The 16,663-nt window shown below is 33.2% G+C and overlaps 1 protein-coding gene and 1 pseudogene across 1 annotated transcript; both read left to right on the top strand.

Annotated features, from left to right (window-relative positions):
- The first annotated feature begins 8,259 nt into the window (after nucleotides 1-8,259).
- On the top strand, nucleotides 8,260-11,766 carry LOC118045258 (zinc finger BED domain-containing protein RICESLEEPER 1-like; annotated as a pseudogene).
- On the top strand, nucleotides 11,621-13,932 carry LOC118045259 (ubiquitin-like-specific protease ESD4). Its single transcript, XM_073405590.1, has 8 exons — nucleotides 11,621-11,762; nucleotides 11,872-11,998; nucleotides 12,165-12,304; nucleotides 12,402-12,547; nucleotides 12,643-12,780; nucleotides 13,138-13,253; nucleotides 13,355-13,424; nucleotides 13,504-13,932. Exons 2-8 carry the CDS (start codon nucleotides 11,949-11,951, stop codon nucleotides 13,675-13,677), a joined length of 834 nt encoding a protein of 277 aa, XP_073261691.1. The 5' UTR covers nucleotides 11,621-11,762; nucleotides 11,872-11,948; the 3' UTR covers nucleotides 13,678-13,932.
- Nucleotides 13,933-16,663: the final 2,731 nt, after the last annotated feature.

Raw genomic sequence — 16,663 nt, 5'->3', positions numbered from 1 at the left:
TTGTATATTACTTAATTTACAATTTCATCCCATAGAAAGTAATTATCGTTGATTTATTTCATCAAACAAAAACAATTGAAATTGACAACATAAAAGCCAATTGATGCTTGAAACTATATATATAATGTTACTAAAAAACAATGCGAATTCAACATTTTGGCCATATAATCTCGCAGTCTTCTTAATTAGGTGTTCTAAGTTCAATGCATTACTTGTATAAGCATGTGTATAATAAAAAAAATCCCTCTGTACAAGTTTTATCATCTATATTTTGGGAAAAAATTAATCAACACTCCCTCTTTTCCACTTAGTTTTCCCATCTTTTTATCATGAATGTTCCTAGATATTTATGTATTTTTTAAATGAGGCAAAAAAAAAATCCTCAAATGTTATCCTCAATTATTGGATTAATTGCAACTCTATTTTAAATTACACATATAAAAAAATCTATGGCTTCGGCCATGCAAGAAATCCGAGTCCTTTTTCTTTTATTTTTTTATATGCATCGGTTTTTCTAAACACCCTCTTGCAATTTATCCCATAATGTCCATGTCGTCTCATGCCTGTGGAATACGGGTTAGATGGACCATCATGAATCCAGAACCGCAACTTCTCCAATTGCTTTGTTTTAAAATCTATTTGGGTAGTTTTTATTTTTAAATACTTTTTAAAAGGATGTTTATCTTGAAAAAAATATAAATTGATAATTTTTTTTTTATTTTTTAATGATTTTTTGGTGTGCTGAAAATATATATATATATATATATATATATATATATATATATTCAAGAAAAAACACTTTTAAAAAACACCCTATATAGATTGAAAATAAGTACCTTCAATAACTATAAAACACCTATTTTTTTAAATGACAATCATCTATATAAATTGAGCTTCAATCTATTAAAATTGTTTATGGTGTAATCTATAGTAGAGCGACTAATGAACTCTTTAATAATAAAAAAAAATTACATACTTAGGGGTAGAATCATATTTTCATATATTTTATATATTTATTGCATAATATAATTACTTTCATGCTCTTGAAAAAAAAACAACATAGCTAATGTTGAGAGGTATTTTTAGATTTTTATATTTTTTTGTACAATGTAATTACTGCATAGCCTCTAGGATCAACTTTTTCTAGCCTAGGATTAAAGGGTACTTTCATTTTTTTTTTTTAACCATGATTTTTTTGCAATTATCCCATGGGATCAAGAGTATTCTAATCTTTCTATAATTAAAAAAAAAATATCTGCACACACTATCAAGGGAGAGGCGCCCGCAACCTTTGTAAATTCTATCTTAGATTTCATTTAATAATTTAAGATGAGATGGTTTATTTTTTGTTACTTCACAATTATAGTAATACATAGCTAATTTAAGACGATCTTGTTCATTTAATAATTTAATAATTATAGTAATACATAATTTAAGATGACAAATATGTAATTGCTTGAAATGTTTTGAAATTTTCTTATATATATAAAAATATGAAAGAGAATGAGGTTAGGATTTTCATTATCACAGTATTATGAAGTTATTATTTTAAATTAAATATAAAAACATTATATATAAACTAAATTAAAAATATTATTTTAACCTTAATAAATAAAACAAGATAAATATATTTTTTAACAACTATCACTTGTTTTTTTAAAATAAAAATAAAAATAAAAATAAAAATAAAAACAATTCTTTCAATGATCATAGGAAATAAGTGAACTAAATAGTAATAAATTTAAGCTAGTTATAACATCTTAGATGATAAAGTTACCTTCATGGGTGTTTTAGATACACTCTAAGTTCTTATTATGAATCTTTTATAATATCTAATATTTAGTTCTTAATCCAATAATTATATGATTTGAAGGGCATCTAGTAATGTGATCGATGATATTAAATTAACATTATAGAATCGGACCTCTCATAATAAAAATCAACGGAAGGCAATGAAGAATCGGACATCATTATAATATTCAATCGGGCCTCTTGGCAAGAGTGGCATTGCAAGAAACTACGTCGGAAACTTCAAAACAGGGACAGAATTCCCATTTGTATATTCATGTTCTTGCTTTGTTAAATCCTAAGCACAGCCTGGATTCAAACTGTTTATATTTAATTTGGAAAAAATATATATATCAAAAAGGTCCCAGATACAGAAATTGAGGGGTAGGCTTAAGGCCCAGCTTGAAACGTGCTATTCGGCCATAAGCTGCAACTTTCGCAACAGAAGTTAGATTAAAGCCTTATGCATAAATCCAAAGAACATTCCTGCCAACCTTTTGAAACCAAAATGAAAACACAGCTGGTGGTCCTGTGGCAATGAATTCAGTGTGCTTGCTACAAGGCAACTAACCTTCCCTCCACATAATTTGGTTTTATAGTAGTTTTTACAGTTTGGAAAAACAAACTTTTAAAAAACTATAAATTAAAAAACATTAATGGCTTGATTATTAAGGTTTCTTCATCAACTTCTACTCTAATATAAAATAGCTCATCACTTCTAGATTAAAAAATTACAGGTCCGATTGACTTTTCCAAACTCCAATATTCGGTTGTTGACTCTTGAGGTCCGAATCCGATTATCAACAAACTCCACCTCTTTCTTTTCTGCTGGTATAAATAAGCTAGCAATATCAGCATCATAAGCATAATTTTTTGACAATTTTTTTCGTATCTTATAAATTATTTCCTTGTCTTCTCAAGCTTTATAACATACAGCACAGGAAAACCATGGAGAATGGTGCTCGAGTTATCAAGGGTTTTATTCTTTCAATTCAAGAATCTGTGTCCCGATTCTGGCATGGAGCACGACAACTAGAATCACAGCAGCTACCACCTCCCACCATGAACGAAGAAGAAGAGCTGGTCAATATGTTCCATGCTAAGCAGGAAATGGAATGGCAGAAGACGCTTATAAGCATCTGCTTCACATCAGGACTTGAAATAGCCCTTCATTTTCACCAAATTACTGATTCCAAACTCGATTCCTTGCATTTACTCTCTATTCTTGTTGCAATTATCTTTTCTTGTCTCTTTGTTTCACATTTTATCAACCCCACCAAGTTTCCGAGGACATCCAAAGTGTTGGGTAAAGTTGCAGTTTTCCTGGGAGCCACCGTGTTTTTCATCACCATTTCAATCCCATTCCCCCCTGGTGTCAAGTGGGTCACTTGGATAATCTATGCCATTTCGTTGCTTTTTATTGCAATCTGCAATCTCTGCTACTAGACACGATCCTTACATGGCATATTTTTTTTTTTTCTGTCAGTGTTTGTATTTGTTCTTCGTCACAAGGCTTCCATTTGCATGTTGAAAGGTGTTGAAATTCAGTGTAATCACGGTGTTATATATAACCATTGATCAATATAACATAATATGGGCCATTCAAACTTCTTATGGGCTTGCGTCTTTCGATCGGAGAATTTGATGGGCTAAGCCTACGTAGGGGCTGGATTATCTTATGTCTTGCCTGTCTTTTACTAAGAGTAAACTTCTTCTAGAAATTAATTAGGGCTAACAAAAGACAAAATTCTTAATTGCTATGGAACCTTTTTTTTAATCTTTTTTTTTTTTTGGAAAAATCCTTCCAAACTATATTTGGCTTGCCTTTTTTAATTAATGTAACTCAGTCGAGCATATTAGTGGTTAACACAACCACTCATGGGAGATTAAATTTAAATTATTAATTATAGACCTAATCAATGATGAATCAATCATATTATAGAAATCCGTGCAATTAGTAAGCAATAAATATTTGTTAAATATTTTTTTAAGCACAATTCTTAAAGTCCATCAATGTAATAAATATCAAATCCCTAATTTGAATCACTTTGTATTGGAAAAAAAATACGCACAATAAATTTAAATAAAGATCAAATCTCTTTGAAAGAAGTTAATTTATTGAGATTAGATTATTTAATTTACATTGTTTCATTTACATTGAAATCAATAATTAGTACCTTTTTGGACCAACGTCTAAGTAAAAAAAGATAATAATTGAATACTTTGTTGAACATGTATTTAAGTATTTCTAATTTTCTATTAATTTTAATTTTTATGGTTGAATTTACCTTATAATTAGTAATTGAATATATAAGAATAAATTTAATTATTTTCTCCCAATTTTACTTTATTATTGCATAATATGTGTTTAAGTATTTCCATTAATTTTAATTTTTATTATTGAATTTACCTTGTAATTAGTAATTGAATATATATGAATAAATTTAATTATTTTATCTTAATTTTACTTCATTATTGCATGATATGTGTTTAATTATTTTCATTAATTTTAATTGTTAATTGTATAGATGTTAGGTAATATACAAGATTTTTGAATGGGGTCAATTGGTTGTGTCTATTGTCAATATTTGCAGGTTTGATCAAAACTTTGGGTGGTCTCTAGTGTAGAGGAGGTACTGCTGAATTGTTTTTTAACAATTGAATTTAATAATGTAATTATTTCTTATAAAATTATATAGATGCATAGAACGAAAACAGCAGCTCGTTGCTTACATAGAATCGCAACTAGTTCTTCTAGCACTGATGACATGTACTTAGGTATCAATCAAGAAGAGACACCTGCGTTATCTACCGATGCTGCCTCTTCCAGTGCGGTTTCACAGAGAAAAGGTGATGTGCCTTCACAGCGGAATCATTCCACTCGCAAGTACGAGACACAATGGAAGGACGACCTTTCAATGTAAATTTGTTTGGGTTTTAGTTTTATTTTTTTAATTATAACATAATTTATGAACAACTAATCAATATTTCATTAATTTAATTTATTTTCAGGTTTATAAATATTGAGGTCGCCCGAGTAATATCATCAGCGTTTAAATCATCGATGAAGATTTCATTATTTTTTAAAAAACCGAGCTAAAAATTTTTTGACTGAAAAGTATTTTTTATTAATTAATTTTTTTAATAATAAATAAACATAAAAAAATTTAGAAAATGAATTTCCGTTCACTCTCCTCTGTTCTTTCCGCTCCGCTCTATAAATTCAGGTGCCGCCCGGTAGGAGCACTAGCGTTAAAAAAAAAGGCAATGTACGCCAGAGCCATTCTAGATCATACAAAGCTATAGAATTTACAGCCATACAAGGCCAAATCAGGCCAGGCTATATAATTTCTAAGCCAACGCCAAACATAAACTACACAAAAATATGTACTCTTAACACTTTCATTTTATTTCTCTTCTTCTTTATCTATATTTGTTGATTTAAACATCAAAGTGTATTTTCTTTGAGAACAAATTTTAACTTGATACTGGAAGAAATGTTGTTGCCACTTCATAGTTGTTAATAACATGCAAACCTTCTAAAAGAGTCAGTATTGTGGATACTGTTGCTATTTCTATTACTAGTTTTGATTTATTTTCTTTTTATTTTAGTTTTTTTTTTAATTTTTATTTATGGCATTCTTATTTAGATTATATTTTATCTTTTTGTTTGAGATTTTTGACATTCACAAGAGTTTTAAAAAATTTGCAAATCATGATATTTTTAATTGTAATAGATGTAAACTGATAAAAAATTTTACTTTACCTTTTGATCAAAATATTTTAATTTTTTTTATTTGATTTGATTCGTTTTGATATATGATGATATTTTTTTATTGCTATAAAAAAAGTAATTATGTTTTTTTATTAATTATTATACTCGTTATTATTAAGTTTATTTAATATAACATTATTTTTAATTTTTTGAGATATATATAATCTTTTGAGTTTTTGTAAAAAAATTAATATTTTACTATTATTAATTGTTTTAAATGTAATTGAAATGAAATGAAAAATATATCTCTAATAAATTTATGAGATATTTACCTTCCGTGGATTCCAAAACATGGTAGTCATATCCCAGTACTTTTTGCTACCCAGCATTATTTTCAATGGTTTCCATGGATTGAGAGTGAGATGGTGGGCTTTGTTGTCTCAATTAAAAAATACAAGTTGGATTGACTTTTTTCAAACTATTTTTTTTTTTGGGTTTTGAAAATGTGGTTGTATTTGTATTTTAAAAAAATAATTTTTTTTATTAAAAATTAATTTTTTATGTGTTTTGGATTGTTTTGATGCGCTGATTTTAAAAATAATTTTTTAAAAATAAAAAACATCATTTTAATGCATTTAGATAAAAAAAAATACTTTAAAAACTAACCACAACCACACTTAATATATATATATATATATATATATGCATTTAGACTAATGAAATATATTGATAATCTCTCATCTCTATTCAGTATAACAATTGATAACGAGATGTCCTGCTGCTTGACCATGCATTTTATCGATGATGGGTGGCGGATGAATAAGAAGATTTTGGCTCTCAGGAGTATCGAACATGATTATGTGAATGAAGCTTTGAAAGATGTGCTTGTGGAGTGGAACATGTGTGTGTGTAACACGTTTGTGTCAGTTATGTTATATATATATACATGAAGGACTAGGATTTACAGAAGAAATTGAAAATATATAAGGTGGTCAAGACTCAAGAATGATGGTCGACCGTTCATGGCTCTTCCCTTGAGGCACCTGAAAAAACAACATGACACGATAACCTTGCTAGATCTTGCTAACTAAGCAGCACCAATTGCAGATATGAAAAGAGATGCTGGCTTTCACAGGTTGCCATCACATTCTTACAGAAACTGAGTATAAGGAGTCAACGGAATAAATGGAGTAGCACACCGGAGAACAAAATCATCAAGGCACAAAGCAGTGATTTGAAGGGTTTCTTGAGGCGATGGGATTTACTTCTGCAGGGAAAAATTATGGTCGTGACGGAATTAAATCCCTTGATTTTTTTATTTATTTTTATTTTTTAATTTACGTGGGTGTTTGGGCTAACTTGCGTACAGCACAACTAATCCCACGGCTCACTGAACATCCTGCAAATCCAGTGAGCATGTAAGGCACCGCGGGGGTGACAAGCATGCACGGTAAGATTTGAACCCAGAATGCAGAGGAAGGAACAACTCCCTTGATTTTTTAATATGAAGGAATTTTGTTAATTTGCCAGATGAGATTTGCAATGTCGAAAATTCTAGCTTCAATGAAAATGAAAGGTAGCATAACAAATTCTTTTAGGTCCACAAACGCACGACTCTGTTTCAGTGTGAGACAGAGAGGTTTTTTATTTCAAAACTCAATTTGCTCAAATGCTGATAATAAATCTTCAATTTTTCCCATTCCGCAATCAAATTTACAGGGAAACTGTACTCGCAACAGTCCACATACTATCAGAAATTCAACAATACCAATCTAGAAAGAGGATTGAAAAGGTAAGAACAAAAAGGAAAAGCAAGAGAAAAGTCGTGCTACTGCTACTCCGCTCTGTTGCCGGAGACAGCTCTTTGTTTCCAAGCTCTACGTTCTTTGTAGCTTCAATTGCCTACAGTACGACGCAAAGAAAGGTGTGAGAATGGATTGCAAACCAAAGAGCCAAAAAAAAAAGGAAAAAACACAGGCAATTTTATTCCTCCTTTTTCCTCCTCCTTCCTCTTCCTCTTCTTCTATTTTTTTTTTTTTTTTTTTTTTTTTTTGTGAATGCAGAGGTTCTGTTGTACCCAAAGCACTAAATTCATGCTTCTTTTTTTTAATGGGTAGATTATTTTCGATGTAGTTTAGTTTTTATAAAAACCAACTAAATTAAAATTTTATAAAATATAAAAAGTAATATTAAAAATTAGTTCTATTTGATCAGTTTTGATTCGGGTTTTTATTTTTTTTTAATTTGATTCAGTTTATTTTAAACTGAATCGATTTGATTCGGTTTGATTGAGAATTTCTAGTTTGATGCTTATAAAACCGAAACCGAACCAAACCAAAATATTTTTTTTAAATATTCTAATTGGTTTAATAATTTTTTTTCATGGTTTAGTTTTATTATTTTTTAAAAATTATCCTCTTTTCAATGATAACATAACAAGATGGTGATTGAGCTTTAAAATTTAGGCAGGGCAATCCAAATGCACTTGATATTCTCAGCCAGGTCTGTGTCACATGGATTATTACTCAATTAAGAAAACCCTGTAAGCTTTTTTTAATTAGTTCAAGAAAAGCACAAGGATGAAATTGAAAAGAATTGAACTATGAGAACGGAGGAAAAATATCAGATTTAAAGGGGCAGAAGACAAGTTAGTTTTAAGACATAGTGCCAAAAGTCAACAAGTCAACCTCCTTCAAGTCTTTAAACACTCCTCGTCGTTCCACTTTCCAGCCACTATGTGAGAAGATCTGAGGAGTGAGAAGACTTGTTGCCAGAAAAAACGTTGTCGAAATACAAATGGATTTTGAACATTTGTTTTGCGTCGATAATGGTTTGCCTCCTGCAAAGTTAAGACTACTTGCAAAGATGGAAAAAGCGTTATCGTTGCTTAAAGATTCTTTAGGAAGTACTGGTTCTTTTTTGGCACAATTTTGGGCTCCAGGTGACCGTGGATTCGCCCTGGAAAATCTCCCTTACCCTCACCTGTGCGTCCAAAATTCTACGCTACTTGAATATCGTCAACTGAATGGTTTTCATGCCACGACATTTTTGCTCGGGTATGGAGATATGGGCGTAAATTTCCAGAATGGACTTCAAATGTAAGTTATTACAGACCGGATGAATGCTTACACCTATCAGATGCCATCTCTTGTGGAGTAAGGGGTCTTATTGCCTTTCCGGTCTTTGAATCTGATCAACCCAAGTATTGCTGTGCTGTGCTGGAGCTTGTGACCATGGAGGAGAAACAGGATTTTGATTTAGAGACGGAAAAAGTTTCACAGGCTCTCCAGGTTTGTTTTCATTATATATATTTTTTTTCAATCAGATTTTGTTAGACTCTACTTACTTGTCCCAATTAGTAGGGATTATTAACTTAATGAAGTTTGACAATTTCAACAATAACTCTAACAACCTAACAGCCCCAACAATTATTATCAGGAATTAGGAGAATAAGAAAGATAGTAGTTTTCCTTAGCATATTGAGTTCGAAGCAAAGTGTTATTGTTTTTTCTACTTTTGATATCTCATAAAATGTGAATTCCCCCTTATCTTCATTTTCTGTGATCTCTGCGTTCGCATTTGCTAGTGTTTTTCACGAGAAACAGTCTTTAAGCTTTTAATTGGAGCTCATGAGGCATTCCTTATTACAACTTGAATCCAAATTATTTTTGCCATTAAATTGTATGTGCAAAGAGACATCGGTCTTCTTTGATGATGTTGTAAACTCTGTATAAGCCCAACTGTTTGCAGGCTGCGGATTTATGGACCAAATTACCTCGACCTTGTCCTCAGGTATGTATTAGTACCTTACAGTTTTTTCCATGCAAAATTAGGTTGTCTTTTGCTTTGTCTAATAGAATTTGTTTTCCCAGTGTTTTACAGTTCAAAGAGCTGCCTTAACTGAAATCGCTGTTGTTACCAGAGCTGTATGCCAAACACACAGATTGCCACTTGCTCTGACATGGATTCCCTGGGGACGTCATGATAATTTAACTTGGTCAGGTCAACTTGCAATAGAGCGTACAGCTTGTTATGCAGACGAGGAGATGCAAGGCTTTGTGCATGCTTGTGAGCAGCTATTTCTGTACCCATGGCAAGGTGCTGCTGGACAAACCTACGGAACATATCTTCCTTCCTTTGAGCCTGATGTGAAGGAAAACCATGTAAGCGACTATCCTCTTGCTCATCACGCACGAAAGTATAATTTGAATGCTGCGTTTGCAATCTCGCTATGGAGCACTGGTGATGATTTTGTCTATTTATTAGAGTTCTTTCTCCCTATCCTTGTGAAAGAGAGTTCAGAGCAGCAAAAATTGGTTGAGAAACTGAAGCGTACAATAAAGCAAATCTGTGAGAGCTCGAGAATGTTTTCAGAAAAACCATCCATCAGGAAACGAGGCTCTAAAGTTAGTAAAAACAATGATAAAATTGAACCTGCTCCAGATACTGATGGTAATATGTTAATCGAATGTGCTGATAATAAACGACGAAAGGTATCTGAAGTGTGGAAAGATTTCGTTAAGGTTAAAGACAAAGAAAATGGTGCAGAATGGGCCATATGTAAAGGATGTCAAAAGAAGTATCCAGGGGAAAGCACGAAGGGAACTTTAAATCTACACAAACACTTGAAAAGTTGTTCAAAAAAGGGACAGCGAGATGCAAAACAACATACATTACCTTCTGATTTGGGAGGAAATTTCGTGTTTGATCAAGAAAGGAGTCGCCTTAACTTTGTTAGAATGATTATGAAGCTCGGATTTCCATTGGATATGGTTCAAAATGAGTTCTTCAAAACTTTTGTCTGCGATCTGCAGCCAAAGTTTCAACTCTGTTCACAAGACACTGTTCAGGCTGATGCTCTTTCTATTTACAGACAAGAGAAAGAGAAACTAATGAAATATATTGATAATCTCTCATCTCTATTCAGTATAACAATTGATTTGCAGTCATACGGTGATAACAAGATGTCCTGCTGCTTGACCATGCATTTTATTGATGATGGGTGGAGGATGAATAATAAGATTTTGGCTTTCAGGAGTTTAGAACATGATTATATGAATGAAGCTGTGAAAGATGTGCTAGTGGAGTGGAGCATCATTAAGAAAGTGCACTTCATGTTTGCAGAAATTGCTCCACCAAACAGTCAAATGACTAGAGAATTCAGAAGTAAGCTTGTCAGTCAATTCCCATATATGAATGGGGACTTACTATGTTTTTCTTGCTACGCACAAACTCTTGAACTTCTTGCTCGAGATGGCTTTTATGAGATAAAAGATGTGCTTAACATGATTATGGGCTGTATTGAATATGTGAATGCAACACCAACACATGATAAGTTTCGGGAAGCAATTAATAATGTGAAATTGCAAGATATGAAAGCAGCCTCTCATGATGATCCTACCAGATGGGATACCACATATGACATGCTCAAGAGTGCATTGGAATTAAGAGAAGCTTTTACTCAACTCGAGCAAGTTGATTTTGATTTTAAGGTGAATCCATCTGCAGAGGAGTGGAAGATGGCGATGATCGTATGTGAGTGTTTAAAAGTGATCCACAAATCTTTAGGCAGTTCTTCATCAAGCATAGATGCATGCTTCCTCCATGTTTGCTATGTTTATAAGAACTTGCTTTCGTGGGAAAAGAGTGAGCTTGCATATGTTTGTTCGATGGCGAAGAGAATGAAGGTGAATCTTGATAGGCATTGGAGTGAATGGAGTTTTGCATTTGGAATCCTATTAGTACTCGACCCGTGCCGTAAACTTGAATTTGTGCAGTATGGGTTTGAGCTGATGTATGGCAGTGATGCGAATGACATGTATGTAGTAAACTTGCAGGCATTTCGTAGCAAACTTACATGTATGTACAACAGTTATGCGACTTATCTAGCATCACCTGCCAGAGACATCAGTTGTTTTGCATCATATGATCTGGATTCTGATGGTAAGTTCTTGGGATTCTGTGAGTGGCTTAAGGTTGATCCGCCAAAATCTGATCTTGATCGGTATTTAGGAGAGCCTGTGGAAAACCGGGATAAGGTTTCAGATGTATTAGCTTGGTAGCGAGTCAATGCTCCAAGATTTCCAGCACTTGGTCAAATGGCTCGTGATTTCTTAGCAAGTCCAATCTCAGCTATTCTATCAAAGTCTACTATCAACGGTGAAGCTACAAAGGTGAATCCATCATTCAATGGTTTGGAGCCAGAGATCATAGAGGCTTTTATATGTGGACAGAACTGGTTGGAAAGCCTCGAAAACAAGTAAGTTTTTTGTTTAGTTTATTACTAGTTAGGTGGCGAGGACCAATCTTTTATTTTTATAAAAAATATAAAAAAAATTTAAGATTTAAAAGTATTGGGTCAGTTGCAGCGTCAAACCCAAGAACATCAAGTTTGGCTGCAACACCAGGCAGGTCCATAAAGACATGACAGATTCAAGAAAGCAACATGAAGATTCAGAACATCAAATGCTTAGACATCAGGCAGGTCCATTTAAGGTGATCGAATCTACGAGTCCAGAGGATTTAAAGTTAATCAACTACATTTTTTACTCATCTTTGGATGAGAGGTTAGATTTCCTCCCCTCTTTCAAGTTACTATATGTATTTTTTTTAAAAAATAATAATTTGAACTTCTTGTAATGTGAACCTTGTCTTTTGTCAGTGAGATTGTTGTTCATTGCAACCATAATTATTTGACTCGGAGTCAATTGAGCACACTAAGCCCACAAACATGCCTTGATGATAACGTAATTTCTGTCATGTCTGATGCCCTAACCTTAGCTGAGAGGAGGAAGAAGAAAGGTTATATAAATTGGTACCTTCCAATTTTTTTTTCGGTAATCTTTCCTATATCTTAATTCCATGTAGTATAATTGGTTCGATTCAATTTACCATGTAGTCCTACTTGCAAGACATAACTTCCTTAGAAATACATACGCATTCGTAAAACAGGAGTACGCATATGATACATCCGAGTGCACCTCTTTTGCAAAGAAACACATGTACAGGGAGAATTATATGTCTGCTCTGTTCAGCTGTGAGAAGGTAAAGTCTGAATTTCGTCAAGTCCAATTCATGCATTTCCATGCTTAGTTGACCCATTTGAAAGGTGACAGCCAGTTAACTACATATGGTTGCAGATGTATGTTCCTGTCTTTGACAAGGAAAGAAGACACTTCTATCTATTTGTTCTGCATATGAAGAAGCAAGTTGTTGAGATTTGGGACTCATTAGCTAAATCTAGTGGCAGTTCCGTTGACAAGAGATTGCCTAACATGGTGAGTGCTAGCACCCTTCGAGCTACCTTGTCTTGTCTCCTAATTTAACTATCTTTCCTTGTATTTATGCTTGCTTCCATTTGTCAATCAACTATTTCATTCAGAAGCTTGAGCATTTAGATGAAACCTAATGATACTTGCATAGACTCGTCACTGTTTTTTCATAAATTAATTAATCTAATTAGAACATATAATTAAAAGTTGTAAGATTCGAACTGCAGCAACTTAGTTTTAAAGACTATGATTCTATATCAAAAATCTATCTCAACCTAAAAACTTAAATATTAAGGTGAAATTCAATGATTAATTTTATATTATTCTCTAACACCAATTATGTTACGATATTTAAACAAATAGTTGGCTATCCTGGATATTCTATTCGAAGACGATATACAACAGAACTACCCTGATGGCTGGTCATTTGCAAGTTTTTCAGTGGACAGATCACCGAATGTCCCACAACAAACCAACGGGTAAGAGCATATTTCTGGCTGACAACATTTTGATTTTATTGCCAAACATCAAGTAAATTTACATTCTAAACACATTGTAAACGTGATTTCTCTTTATGCAGATATGACTGTGGGGTTTATGTTATCAAGTTTATGCTAGCACCAGAAGAAGTGACACAACCTGATTTTGTTGTAAGATTCTCACTCTAATGAGCTCTTTACTGTCATGACTCTGTCGCATTCTTTCTAATCTCTTGACTCCGACATGCAGTTCGACAGCGATACGGAGAGATTGGATGTGGTGCTGGGATTGCTCGATGGTAATGTCAACTCATGCAGAAATGAATTGGCTGCCAAGGCTGAGGCATATTTTCTAAGAAGTTCAGGAACCAATGACTCCTTGAGAATATGGATGAGGAGACAGCAAACAAATATAGCATGCTGAAAGGAATCAATGCTAACGTAATTAAACCCAGCATTACAGAGAACAATCCATACTTGCTATAGGAACACGGGCTCGTTGCTGGTTTTCAAGAAATGTTTGCATTAGAACTGTTGGGTCAAATGTTTTCCCTTTCAGCCACGCCAATATAATTAAGGGTTAGTAGCCGATCACATAACCATATATTAAATAGCAAAGATATCAATATTGCCTACAAGTATAACAGCTTGATCTTTATGTTAAAGAGTTTTTCAATAATATTCAGTGTTCTAATTCAAATCTTGAAAATAAAACTCCATTAAAATAATAAAAGGAGGCATGAAGGAAGAGCGTTATGTCTGTATTATGGAAACACAATCTGTAGATCACGGCATATCAAACCATGCTATCACAGACCACGACAAATCAGCAGATGAAATTACACCTTGATATTGCAGCTTGATTATAGGAGTTAAATACTTTCCTTTCATGTATATTCTATTGACTACACAGTTGTAATTGATTCCCCTGATTGTACTGTAATCGATACAAATATATGTAATCTCCTGCTGAAGAAGACACGAGAGTTTCTTGCAGTTTCTGAATTGTTTGATGGCTCTCCTGAACAATGAAAGGCGAGACTTGTCGCCAAGGGTTATCATCAATAGCCAGGAATTGATTATGATAACATGTTCAGCCACCACCATTTGCGTCATGCTCAGCTATGCTGTCTCCAATTAGTGACCGATACATCAGATTGATATATAGAACACCTTTCTCCACGGCCACCTATCTGAAGAAGTCTACATGCACCAACCGCTTGGCTATGTGCATCCTCAATTCCCCAACCATATTTGCCGACTACATAAGGCCTTTTACAGTCTCAAACAAGCTCCAGGAGCTTGGTACCATCAATTACAAGAACACTTACTCTCTCTCGGTTTTATGAACTCCTGCTCCGACACTTCTCTTTTCATCTGCAAACACGGTTCAGCTTCATTATTCCTACTTGTTTATGCCAATGATATCCTGATCACTAGCTCAAATTCACTGGCTATCTCCTAGTTGATCACCAATCTTAGTCATGAATTTGTTGTCAAAGATCTTGAACACCTCAAATATTTTCTAGGCATGGAAGCACATTAGCTAGCCGTAGGTCTCCTTCTCTCGCAAAGCTAGTACATCTTCAACCTTTTCCAACGTACAAATATGGTGGATGACAAACCGGTCTCTTAACCAATGTCCTCCTCTCAAAAACTATCCTTGGTCTCAGGTGCATCTTATTTCGATCCTTCCAATTATCACAGTATTGTGGGAGCATTACAATATTTATCCCTGACTCACCCAGACATTTCCTTTCCAGCTAACAAAGTTTGTCAATTCATGCACCAACCTACTGATAAACACTAGATAGTTGTGAAGAGAATCTTATGATATCTCAAGTTTTCAATTCATTTCGGGTTACTTGTTAAGCCAAGCTAGAAAGCGTCTATGTCAGCAGTATTGATTTAGTAGTAGAATTTTTTCTCCCTCTTGAAATGAAAGGAATTTCAGGGCAACGTCTTTTGATAAATGAAATCACAAATATCTTGCAAAAGAACTCCAGGAATTCCTGGAAAGTATGCACTCAGGAATTAAATGGTTTTAATATTAGCTCTGAAGTTGAAGTCAGACCGGCAGCTATTTTGGACAGCCCACCGCCAGCATTATCAGAAATTGATAGTCTGAATTCAAGTCAAACCAGGGAACTATGCAATATTTTTTTTTTAGATTAACGTGGGTGTCCGGACCAGCTTGTGCACACTTCGACTAATCCCACGGGCCCTGAAGTTAATGACCATGTAAACCTCCAATGACCATCATATAAACACTATGCAATATTTTTAAGCCGACAGGTGATGGAGTGGAAGTGCCAGAGTCTCATGATCAGGTACTCGATACCTTACATTTGTTGTTCATGCAGCTATGATTACTTTTTTTTCCATGTAGTCAACGTCTTCTACTTGGCTATCTCTTGACAGGAATTCGAGGAACAAAATTCCGTATTTGGACCTCAAGCTTATCAGTTCCTGGACAGTGATGAGCTGGTAGGCATGGACAGTTCTCATATCAATACAAGCAGAACTAGCAAACGACGACGGACATCTGAGGTGCGGCAATACTTCGATGAGGTTAGAGAAGATGGAGAAGTATGGGCTAAATGCAGAGTTGCAGCACTAAATATCGAGGTGAAAGCACAAGGGAACTACAAATCTGCGCAAACACCTAAGATCATGTCCAGGGAAGAAATAAGAAGGATGAAGCAGAACCATCATTTGCCTTAAATTATTGTACTTGAATGTATTCTTATTTTATCTTAAATTGCTTAGGTGTACTGTTCAATCCCAACATTAAAAAGATATTAATTTTTTTTTTTTTCTTTTCAAACATTTTTTTTTTAACTTTGGTTTAGAGACATCAAGAACAAAAACATATTTAATTAAAAAGATAGAAATATGAATATAAAATAATATCTCTAAAAGAATAATTCTGATGTGAATTTTTATATTTTTAAAATAAAAATATAAAAAAAATAATATATTTTTTCATCTTGCTATTATTATTTTTTTATTTCAAAACAATAATCAAAATATTTACTCAGTGTTTTAACCTGATTTCTCATAATCACTAGCCTCCTGACTTCTTTGTAGTATCTATTATTATGCTAGAATCCTGCTAGTGATAATATCACTTGTTTTTTTTTTTAAGATAAAAAAAAATAAAAACCATTCTTTCAATGATCATAAGAAATAAGTGAATTATATACTAATAAATTTAAGCCAGTTCTAACATCTTAGATGGTAAAATTACCTTGATGAGTTGTTTTAGATATTATAGTTCTTATTATGAATATTTTATAATATCTAATAATTTAGTTCTTAATCCATTAATTATATGATTTGGTGGGCATCTAGTAATGTGATCAATAATATTAAATTAACATTATAAAACAGAAGAAAATGAAGAATCG

The sequence above is a fragment of the Populus alba genome, chromosome 17 (genome assembly GCF_005239225.2).
Source record: "Populus alba chromosome 17, ASM523922v2, whole genome shotgun sequence".
NCBI classification, from domain to species: domain Eukaryota; kingdom Viridiplantae; phylum Streptophyta; class Magnoliopsida; order Malpighiales; family Salicaceae; genus Populus; species Populus alba.
The sequence above is the reverse complement of the archived record's forward strand: the minus strand, read 5'-3'. Positions and strand labels throughout refer to the sequence as shown.